Genomic DNA, 10892 nt, shown 5'->3' with positions numbered 1-10892 from the left:
TTTGAAATTTGTGATCTAGAACACCTTAGATATTTCTAAGATTATATAGATAAGGAACAAGTACCTCTAGACTTTGACCAAAATTTCCAAAAACACAATTAACATTAACTAAGATTTTATTACACATGTATCATAAATAATGACATTTTCTCTAAAGATTAATTATAAAAATATGTGACATAAATTGAAACAGAATATCTTTTCGACGTAGAAAGCAAACTAGATAGCATAAGGACGTAGAACCATCCCTCTCATTGTCACTTCCTGACAATTTTATTTAGAAGAAAAAAAAAGAAAATAATCATGTTCATATATATAGGACAAATTGCAAAATCATTTTCACTAGGCATTATGGAGAAATATATCATTTGACTTGGTTTTAGCTTGTAATTATGCGCTTTAATTTTGTGTGTAAGTAAAATATTTAAATTTGTATAAAATTAAATAAATAGACATATATCCTACATCCTACATGTATTATACCACAAAGGAGATATGTCATCTACTTATATTCAATTTTATAAAAAATTATATGTATCTAAAATTAGAAAATATAAAAATTAATTAAAATTTAATTAAAAAACATATTTATGTATTACGCAAACTGTTGATAATATGGAAAGGGAAAAAATCTTGTAGTTGTAGTGCACCAACAAAATTGATAAAGTGGGCATATAGTTTCCTAGACAACTACAAGCTTAGAATAAAAATGCAAAGACATTAGAATAGAAAACGATAAAATATCATTAATTGATACTTAACCCTTTTTGACAACTTATCATCAAGGTGGAAAATGTACTAGTATTTCTCATCACAAATTGGGCTCATGTTAAATGCTAACCATTCCATTGACGACACGGAACTTTGTGAGTACGATGGATGGTAAAGTAGGAACATTTCATTCATATACTCAATTTTGAATTCGCCTCGTCCACCTATCTCACATGCCTGATCAGGGGTGAAGCTAGGTGGGAGTTGGTTGACTTAGACGAACCCAATAATTTTTTTGTAAACCCTATATTTGTACGAAGTACTAAATTTTGAATTTGCCTCGTCCACCCCATCTCACATGTCTTTTGGTGTCACATGTTCTACAACATCCTTCAAGATTGATAAATTTAATCCTAAAGATTTATTGTTAGTTTAAATAACAAATTATAACTCACTTATATAAAGTTGTAGTCGTCCTGGAGCACCAACAAATATGATGGTTATATTCTTTTTTGTTGTATACAAAAGGAAGTGATTGAAAAAACAAATGGAATAGAATAAAATCAAACTTAATCTTGTTCAAATTACTTTCGTCTTCTAAACTATAATCAAAACTCTTTTAAGATTTAGAGCGTGATACATTAGATGATACAAATCATAACTAATTAACTGTTCCAAAATAATTTTCAGTGATTAATTTCATCAGATGCACCTTATAAATTTTCATAATTTCACAATTTTAACTCCTTTCGATGCTACTTTGGACTTGGATAGCTACTTTTAAGAAGACAATAATAATTTTATTATTATTATTATTATTATTATTATTATTATTATAAAAAAAATATTTTTTTAAGAAAAAAGAGAGAGAGAGAGAGAGAGAGAACCTTAAATCATATGACATCTGTGTAGAGTATAATAGACACTTGAAACATTTAACAAGGAAGGAACCTATAGTCATTACATCAAATAAACTACTCCATCACAAGTCAGAGTGATTAAACCTTTAATGACGACCTTTGAGATAAGAAATTGACACAAAAGAATTTTAAGAAATATAAACTTTTAGATTTTATATAAATCATTTATATGTATTAAATATTTTTAAAACATAAAATCTTCCAATATATGCTAAATAACAATAATAAGCTCATTATAATTTTACGAATAGGAATCGAGTCATGGTACAAACTATGAATTTCATCAAATTCAATAGCTTTAACCTAAATTTTATATTTATCTTAAGAAATTTATTAAAGAACATAAAATTTCAAAACTCTATAATTATTAGAAGTAAAACCTGAAGAAGATAGTATATTCGTAGATTTTTTTCTATTTAAATAAAAAAATATCATTATATGCTAACGTGGTTTTTTTAGTGGAGAAAAGGAGTGTTGAGTCAAGTTGTACATTTTCCGGGTGTTCTTCATCATCATTAATGATATCAAAAAATAATACTAGCTCTTTTGTCGTTATTAGGCGACCATATCGACCAGCTTACTGACACCACATCTAACTCTTAAAAATCATCTAACATTTTCCAACGTGGAAAAGAAATTAATATATGTGATATCACTCGATTAAAAATAAAACTATAAAAAAAAAGAAAAAATTTATAATTTACAATTTATATAATTTAAAATGAATTTTAAATACTTGTGCGACTACAAATTAGAAGGAGAAATACTTAAAAATATTTTGATATTGTTTACAAATTATTAGTTTCATTCTGAACTATTGATAGCATTAAAAACAATCCTCTATTTGATTAACTAACCTTAGAATCACTCATAATTTGTCACGTCACATCACAAGTGGTCTCATACTCTTATAGGAGCATAGAGCTCTTAGTAAAAAGTCGAGAGAAGTATCAAAAATACCTTTAACCTTGTCGAAAATTTAGGAGTATATTTCACTCATATTGCAAAGTCAATGGTATACTTAAATTCAGTTAATCAAATAAATGAAAAGACTATCAATAATTTAAAAATAAAACTAATAATTTTTATCAAAACTAAAGATGTTTCTAATATTTCATCTAGGATAAAAAGAAATAAGAGAATAGTGTACCACGTAAAATTGCAACACAAAGAGTACACCATCCATAGTTAGCTACAGATACGATCAATACAAAGTAACATAATCACATCTCTCACGATTGGACATAAAGAATGAAATTATTGATTTAAAAAACTAAGAGAGATTAGTTAGAAGAATAAATTTCTCCTTTTATCAATAAGAATGACACGTAGTTATCTTTGACTTGTCTTATCCACACCACAATGTTGCAACATTTATTAGAGATGGAATGTAGCCCCAAACTAAAAAGATAAAAAGAGGTCCAAAGATAGAGATGTCCAAAAAAGTGATAGAACTAGAAAAAAATTACACGATAGCTAAAACGATTGGCTTAAATTAAACAACAAACCACAAGTCTCAATCACCTGAGAGTAACCAAACTAGATATTTCTTGCATGCTTGCCTTCCTATATAGTGGAGTAATTATGTTAATAAAAGAAGCCCACTTCTTTTTGGCAAGTTTCAAATAAATTAATAAAAACTCTTATTTCTTATCCCCATCAATAAAGTTATGGAAGTAGCAGAAGATAGTAGTCCAGTTGAGTGTTCAAAGAAGAAGAGTCATGAAGATGGTAAAAGGTTTAGTGATGAACAAGTGAAGGTACTTGAGTCCATGTTTAAGCAAAAGACAAAGCTTGAACCTAGCAAAAAGCTTGAATTGGCCAGAGATCTTGGGCTGCAACCACGTCAAGTTGCGATTTGGTTCCAGAACAGAAGGGCAAGATGGAAAACGAAGCAACTAGAGCATGAATATAGACGACTCAAAGATGAATTCGACAATTTAGCTATGAAGTTTGAATCGTTGAAGAAAGAAAAGGAATCTTTGCTCAAGCAGGTATCTTATTAACTTTCTTGATACTGCTCGATCCAAACAAGCTGGAGTTAGCTATATAAATGATGTATTTTGTTTTGGAACAGCTACAGGAACTAAGTGATCAGATGGAAAACAACCATGCTGGTTGTAGCAGAAGCCAAGATTCTATAGACAGTGAAATCTATACAAGCTCAGAAAATATAGAAGCAGAAGTAGCTGTTAAGAACAATATCCCAGTTTGCATAAATACGAGTTTAGACCAAGACAGGATTAAGGGAGCGGATAGTGACCGAGAAGGAACATTATTTGAACACTTGAGGTGGAAGGAAGAAGAAGAGTTTTGGAACATGGAGGAATTAGGAGACAGTTCCTTAGGATCACCTGAACACTGGTATGCTGTAGGCCCAGGTGATTCCTTCGATCTGTCATGTGAAAATTCTAAGTGGTGGGAATTTTGAACTCAACATATACATCAATAATTTCAAAGGAGTAAACAGGTATCGAACTTCGATCAACAAAAAAGTCTATGTTTTCTTACTCACATTGATGGAGCCAAGGTTGTCTGCAGAGAATAGGAGGAACTTTATTCCCAGTTGATCTTTCTCCCTCCCATTGTGCCGAGAATGTGGAAGTAGCTTGCCAAAATGATTTGCAAGGAAACCTAGTAGCATAACATGAGAAAGAGATACACTTGCCTTTCTACCAAAATGTCACAGTGATGTTTTCTTTTGATAATGGATATATAGCTTGTAATTTAGTTCACAAGAAAGAAAACAGTGTATATAGAGCTTCTTTGCGTAATCACAATAAAATAAAATGGATGTGCCATAATCAAAAGTCAGGTCTTAATTTCGAGTTATGTGAATAGAAAAACTCCTAGTAGGTTAGCATATAAAAGTGTGAATGTTTACCCTTAACAGGTAGTTTCATGCATATTGCAACCGCTAATGACGAACTTTAAAGCATAGGGCTTGATCCTAACTTTTTGTGCACTTGACAAAACTCAGCTGAGTAGAGCAAAAGTACTAACGTTTTAGAACTTATGTTATATAGTGAAATAAACATTGAAGGACAGAACGAAGTTAAACAAACAAATAAAATACAAAAGAGTGCCAAATTATGAAGTGTCTTGACTGCAAAAATGCAAATACCTGTTTACTTGATCTTCTTCTTTGGCCTCAACTGTAATAAAAGTAGGAAACAGAAGAATCATTTAGTATGGAGTCCAGTAATGCACAACAGTTAACAAAATTGACCAAGAAGATACCTGGTTGCTATGGCCACACTTCTTTTTCCTGCAATTGACAGCACAAGGGTGCAAACGCGCATAGCATCTGCAGCAAAAAAAAAAATGCATAAATACACCCAATCAGAAAGGATATAAAGACCATAACTCATTAGGCATGCAACTTAAACCAATAGAACACGATATCATAGTGCGTAGACCAGTGATGGAGCCTAGGCAAATGTAGAGGAATTGATTTCATTTTAGCACCAAAAGTTTATTAGTTGTGCAATGATCATGCAAGCCCTCAGGAGATAAGGACGGTAAAAACTGATTTGTTCAACAGTCACTTGAGTAAATAGAAAAATATCATGCATACCATATCCTAGCCACTACCTTGCACAGGATAGCTTCCATATCATGCCTACCAAATGGTACAAAAGTAGCTCAAAAAGAAAACAATATTAGAAGAACTATACTAGCAAACCTGTAGCCCGTTAATAGTTTAAGGAGAAGGAAAATATTTAGCAGGTTTCTGTCCCTCCATGTCCTCAAAGTGTAACTTTGTAGTTTTTTCTTTGGCTAACATGTGCATATGTTGGTAAAGGATCATAATTCCATAGCTAAGTACAATGCTCCCATACATACAAATCGATAGCAGCAGCTAATAGAAATTAATTTTCGCCTGCAATACAACTTCACCCAAGGTCATCATATATCTAAGAATGACCACCAGGACAGCCTTCCAGGTTACTTTTCCATGTCATCACCATGACATAAATTACTCTTGTACCAATGCAGAATACAGAGGTGAAAGATAATCACCGTGCATTACAAGTGAGAACAAGAACAGGAATTGCCATTTACAAGCTTGACCTCACCGAAAAAAATGATATTTCGCTACACAGTCATTCTCCTAGCTTACTCTACTGACATATTAGCAATGCATTATGCATCCAAGTTCAAGACCTAGGAGAACAGCGGATAGAACCTACCCGAACTATCAAAACTTTGCAAAATACCAATAGCTTCAACTTTACAATATCAAATCAGAAATAATTTGGATCGACTACATAAATATTCTATAATCCATTCACATGTACACTTCATTCCAATACTACACGCGTGAATATCGAACTTACTTGCGGCAAATCATCTTTTCCTGGTTGTATTTCCGGGCAAAAGCCATAAGAGAAGGTTCAATAATCCCACCGTGAAGCCTCAGAACAAGGTGCAGAGTGGACTCTGTTTGAAGAAAAAATCAAGCAAAACAAACTAGCAAATAAACCAATCTAAATTATCCAATTTCATTACACACAGACCTTTTTGGATATTATAATCTGCTAGCGTACGTCCATCTTCAAGCTGCTTACCAGCAAATATCAAAATGCTGCTAGTCCGGAGGGATGCCTAGAAAGTAGCCACCAATTTTATGTTTCACAGTAAAGATATGCGGGGAAAAATGACTTAGGATTTAACAATTGAGTACCTTCCTTATCCTGAATCTTAGCCTTGACATTGTCGATTGTATCGCTGGATTCAACCTCAAGGGTTATAGTCTTCCCTGTTAGGGTTTTCACGAAGATCTGCATCTTCTTCAATGGAGTGTCAAGCAAATCCGAGGCTAGAGTGGGTTTTGTTACAGGAGAGATGTGGGCTCACGAAACATTCACCTCCCCTCTAGTTCGCATAATTACGATACTTAGCTAGTCTTATAAATTCTGAAATATTTTTATAAATATTAGGATTATTTCAGAGACTTACTTTCAGTTTCGCTCTATAACAACTCACTTTATTTGTGGTTTATAAAATTTATGTCTATCTGTCTCATTTTTATTTACTTGTAATCATTCTTTAAATCAATTTAAAATAAATACAAATTAATTTAAATTTGATAATTTTACATTTCTTTATATTAATTTCTTTATATTAAGAACTATTATATAAAAAAACAACTCATTTAATAAATACTTTAAAAATAAATCAACACAAATATGTGTTATATTAAGAAATATTATATAAAAAATAACTCATTTAATAAATACTTTAAAAATAAATCAACACAAATATGTGTTTTTTTATCCAACAAAGATCAAAGTCTTCATTCAAGCTGACTCACTATTTTCACCAAATATTTACTTTTCATCTACATTCACCTTTACCAATTCACGTAGATTTTTTCCCCACAATAACCCACCATTTTTCGATAACAATTTCTTCAAGTGGAAGATAAAATGAACTCCCCAAGAGAGAAATTTGATAAAAACGATCAGATTTTGTTCTAGTTAAACATTTTCACGAGCGAATAAGACAATGATCCAACGAATAGAGATAAATCGTTGAAAATTAGATCTAAACTTTCATATATAATGGTAAAATTGTCAAATCTAGATTAATTTATATTTATTTTAAATAGGTTTAAAAAATGGTTATAAGAAAATGAAAATAAGGTAGGTAGACGTAATATCGTAAACCAAAAAAGAGGTGGGTGTTATAGAGCGAAACCCTAAATATTATTTGAATGAAAATTTTAATCAAATTTTATCATGAATTTGGTTATAGTATTTGAAAAATATTTAATTTTTTTAACAAATATGATATATACTCATAAATTTTAAATACTATCAAAACTAATCATTGGTTTGTATTACATTACAAGATATTAATATCGACGTAACAAGATTCATGACTTCCGCAACAAGTCAATTGGATCTTTGTTGATAACAAATAGTGTTAATGACACTCGAGCAATCCAATAATTCGGTATGAGTGAAACAAACATCATTCCATACATCTTGAAATAGACAAATCACCTTATTATCCTGAGTCAATTATTCATCATTTTTCATCGACAATCATATTATCACTTTCATATTTACTGAATGTTTCATTATTGTTTTGTTGTTCACAAAAAATAATGTATTACATAAAAAACAATTACTATAGAGTGTTTTTATAAGAAATAAAAGTGGTATAGAATTTAGACTTTTTAAAAGTTAGATAATGAGATTTTGACTCAAATGCTAAATTTTTTTTAGTATTTGAAAATTTGAATTATCCAACGATGACAAATTATATGAACAACCACTCTTTGTCAAAATTCTCACAAATTTTACTTGAAATTATGGCCAAACGTGTCGGAAATCTCTATTTTCTCTACATTTCACACCTTTCTAGCTCATGTATATATATGTGACGTGAAATTATTGTTTTTAAAATAAGATTTTGACATTTGACTTGAAATTATGATATGAAATATCAAGTTATTCATAAAACATGATCTTAAATTATTTTAGTTTTTTCTTACGGAATTGTTTGATATAGTGTATAAAAATAATATTAAATAGAATATATTAATAATATTTGTATTAGTAATATTTGCATTAATGTGGTCAACGATACATGGAAGATTACTCACGCAAGAGAGGAAGCTGAAGATGCATATCCAAGTTGATGATATTGAATATTGCCTATGTGATGGCAAGTTATGGAAACAAATGAGCACCCGTTTGAAAAATGCACATGGACGAAAAGTGAATAGACAGATATCGCCTTATACTGGCTATTATATGTATTAGTTATGCTTGCATTAATTATATATAAATTATTTTTTATGTATTAATATTTGATTTGACAAATTAAAAATACAACCATCCAATCAAAGCTCTAATAAGGAAATGTGTTTTTCACCGCGTGTCAAAGTTGACAAGTATTTTTGATGTACAAATTATAAGGAGAAAGTGCAAAACACACGCTCTCAAGAAATAGCTTCAGATTTAGGCTAAAATGGCAACCCAGAAAGGGAAGAAGACGGTGCTAAAATTCGACTCCGAAGAAGATGTATCAAAGGCACTTGCTAAATACACTGCTGAGCTATCGGAAAAATTCATCAAACAAAAAGGTTCTTTCACTGTTGTGCTCTCTGGTGGTTCTCTTATCGATACCATGAGGTAAAAATGTATATGTTATTGATCAAACACTGTTTTTAGGTCCCTTTAATTTCAGACTTCTTTTGGAACAGGAAATTGGTAGAGCCGCCGTACAAAGACTCAATTGATTGGTCGAAATGGTGGATTTTTTGGGTAGACGAAAGAGTGGTTCCTCTAGGTCACGATGATAGCAATTACAAACTTGCTTCGGATGGGTTTCTTTCTAAGGTACATCAGTAGATCAGATCGACTCTTCCTTTTTGTGTTTTCATTATATTGTTGAAATTGTTGAGTTTCGATAAGTTTTCAATTTCATCGGATAAGCTAGTAGTTTATGATGCACATGAATTTACATACCAGAGATTTGAGTAGACTAGACTGGTGACCTTCAGAAATTAATTGGATGATTGGCTTCTTTTGGCAGGTTCCGATCCCCTCTTCTAACATTTATGCGATTAATGACAAGGAGTCACCTGAGGGTGCAGCTGCTGATTACGAAGCTCGTCTGAAACAATTGATCGAGAGCAAAGTTCTTCCGTTATCAGCAATTACTGGATTCCCCAAATTTGATCTTATGCTATTAGGTATGGGGCCAGATGGACATGTAGCGTCTTTGTTTCCTTCGCGTCCTCACCGCCATGAGAAGGAGCGGCTGGTCACCTTCATTACAGACTCACCAAAACCTCCTCCACCAAGGATTACTTTCACCTTTCCGGTAATTAATTCGGCTTCAGAGATAGCAATGGTGGTCACAGGAGCAGAATTAGCTCATATGGTTGATGTCGCTTTGGGTAATGCGCCTCCTCCTGATGGAATTCCTCCCCCTTGTACTGAGGTTTCAGCTGAAGAGGAACTGACCTGGTTTTTAGACAAGGATGCTGCATCAAAACTACAGACCTCTAGATGATTATGTTATCCTTGTGATATAGTTAATAAGTGTAATCCAAATAGGACATGAGCATAAAGTTTGGTGCCCCTTGAATGTGTTGCCTAGTAATGGTTAACCATCCTTGCTTGGTAGTTGGTACTTATTCTACCTTTAACTTTATCCTCTAGAAGGTAAAAGTTAGGTAAGATATGAAGAATTGCATATTCTATAAGGTTTGGTAACGTCTCTTTGCGAACTGAGATCCATGATCAGAATATAATACATTGGTATTCAGTATTGTACTGGCGAGCCGTGATTAAACAGGACATGATCTTAGATATAAGAAGTTATGGAGGACATAGATTAGTGTAGGATGATAGTAGGTAGTTTAGCATTGGCTGGTAGTTTGTTGTCCTTCAATCCATGGGTGCTACTTTCTACCGTCTCTTTTACTTCGATTATCGCACTATTTCATTGTGGTTTTTTTTCTTTGACATGTTCTCTATCGTAGCTACTTTGTTATGCTGGTCTATCAGGAACATGCTCTCCATCTTTACGAGGTAGTGATAGAACTTGTGTACATTCTATGCTCTCCAGATCCCACTTGTGGGTATGTTGTTGTTGTTGTTGAGACTATGACCATCAAGCTTTTCTGATTCTCTTCTAGCTTACAGAAGATGGAGGATGGAGGATGGAGAAAATGGTAGTGCTTCCCTTGCTCCCTTCTCGACACAAAAAACAACTTATTCTTTAAGCCTTTTGGTATTCAGAAGTTCTAGTGGTGAGTGAAAGGTATGTTCTTGATTACAACTACTTATATGTGCAAAGGTTTTAATTGGTGTTACTGTCAAATGTAATGGACGAAAATTGCTTGTGATGCTTTCCTATTTCATGAGTAATCACTGATTCATTTCAACACTTGAGGCTATGCCAGAAAGTATCACAGTTCAAAGAGTTGCAAGCAAACTTGAAGCATTATATTTTTTTTCCTTGGGCGATACGTCGTATTGTCCACTTTTTCCATTCAATTAATTGTTAATACGCAATACCGGAGAACTTCTAGAGCCAATTTTACTAGGTGTCGTAGAAATGTAATAGCCGTTGCTCCAAGTCGCATGGCACAAAGATGTAGTTTGGGTAGGAAAATCGGTCATAACAAGTAGGAAAAATTGTATATAATGACAAATTAATAAATTAAATTAAATATCATAATTACACTTAAATTTAGTTGTGCCCTGTAGCAAACTGTTTGTCACTCGCTTCGCC

At 32.4% G+C, this 10892-nt stretch overlaps 3 protein-coding genes across 4 annotated transcripts; 2 read left to right on the top strand and 1 right to left on the bottom strand.

Moving 5' to 3' along the window:
- Positions 1 to 2701: 2701 nt before the first annotated feature.
- On the top strand, positions 2702 to 4459 carry LOC107023077 (homeobox-leucine zipper protein ATHB-12-like). The gene is made up of 2 exons (XM_015223624.2): positions 2702 to 3625; positions 3709 to 4459. The coding sequence occupies exons 1-2, from the start codon at positions 3302 to 3304 to the stop codon at positions 4060 to 4062; spliced, it is 678 nt and encodes a 225-aa protein (XP_015079110.1). The 5' UTR covers positions 2702 to 3301; the 3' UTR covers positions 4063 to 4459.
- Positions 4460 to 4630: 171 nt separating this feature from the next.
- Positions 4631 to 6521, bottom strand: LOC107023079 (ubiquitin-60S ribosomal protein L40-like). The gene is made up of 5 exons (XM_027917712.1): positions 6319 to 6521; positions 6152 to 6239; positions 5972 to 6074; positions 4872 to 4938; positions 4631 to 4786 (listed from the first exon to the last, which is right to left on the bottom strand). The coding sequence occupies exons 1-5, from the start codon at positions 6346 to 6348 to the stop codon at positions 4760 to 4762; spliced, it is 315 nt and encodes a 104-aa protein (XP_027773513.1). The 5' UTR covers positions 6349 to 6521; the 3' UTR covers positions 4631 to 4759.
- Positions 6522 to 8519: 1998 nt separating this feature from the next.
- Positions 8520 to 10542, top strand: LOC107023076 (probable 6-phosphogluconolactonase 4, chloroplastic). 2 transcript variants are annotated; one of them, XR_001457168.2, is made up of 4 exons: positions 8520 to 8779; positions 8851 to 8986; positions 9183 to 10186; positions 10294 to 10542. XR_001457168.2 is itself a non-coding variant. In XM_015223622.2 (3 exons), the coding sequence occupies exons 1-3, from the start codon at positions 8616 to 8618 to the stop codon at positions 9663 to 9665; spliced, it is 783 nt and encodes a 260-aa protein (XP_015079108.1). In that variant the 5' UTR covers positions 8520 to 8615; the 3' UTR covers positions 9666 to 10542. The 2 variants fall into 2 exon arrangements, 1 of the variants encoding a protein (XP_015079108.1); XM_015223622.2 differs by having other exon boundaries at positions 9183 to 10542.
- The last annotated feature ends 350 nt before the right edge of the window (positions 10543 to 10892 follow it).

This window comes from Solanum pennellii, chromosome 6 (assembly GCF_001406875.1).
Source record: "Solanum pennellii chromosome 6, SPENNV200".
In the NCBI taxonomy this organism is placed as follows: Eukaryota; Viridiplantae; Streptophyta; class Magnoliopsida; order Solanales; family Solanaceae; genus Solanum; species Solanum pennellii.
The sequence above is the reverse complement of the archived record's forward strand: the minus strand, read 5'-3'. Positions and strand labels throughout refer to the sequence as shown.

Excerpts from the sequence above, each read along its gene's own strand:
- LOC107023077 (XM_015223624.2), top strand. The coding sequence starts at position 3,302 with ATGGAAGTAGCAGAAGATAGTAGTCCAGTTGAGTGTTCAAAGAAGAAG. Across the intron at positions 3,626-3,708 it reads AGGAATCTTTGCTCAAGCAG|CTACAGGAACTAAGTGATCA; the intron begins GTATCTTATTAA and ends GTTTTGGAACAG.
- LOC107023079 (XM_027917712.1), bottom strand. The coding sequence starts at position 6,348 with ATGTCAAGGCTAAGATTCAGGATAAGGAAG. Across the intron at positions 6,075-6,151 it reads AGATTATAATATCCAAAAAG|AGTCCACTCTGCACCTTGTT; the intron begins GTCTGTGTGTAA and ends TTCTTCAAACAG. Across the intron at positions 4,939-5,971 it reads GAAAAGATGATTTGCCGCAA|ATGCTATGCGCGTTTGCACC; the intron begins GTAAGTTCGATA and ends TTTTTGCTGCAG.
- LOC107023076 (XM_015223622.2), top strand. The coding sequence starts at position 8,616 with ATGGCAACCCAGAAAGGGAAGAAGACGGTGCTAAAATTCGACTCCGAA. Across the intron at positions 8,780-8,850 it reads TCTCTTATCGATACCATGAG|GAAATTGGTAGAGCCGCCGT; the intron begins GTAAAAATGTAT and ends CTTTTGGAACAG. Across the intron at positions 8,987-9,182 it reads CGGATGGGTTTCTTTCTAAG|GTTCCGATCCCCTCTTCTAA; the intron begins GTACATCAGTAG and ends TTCTTTTGGCAG.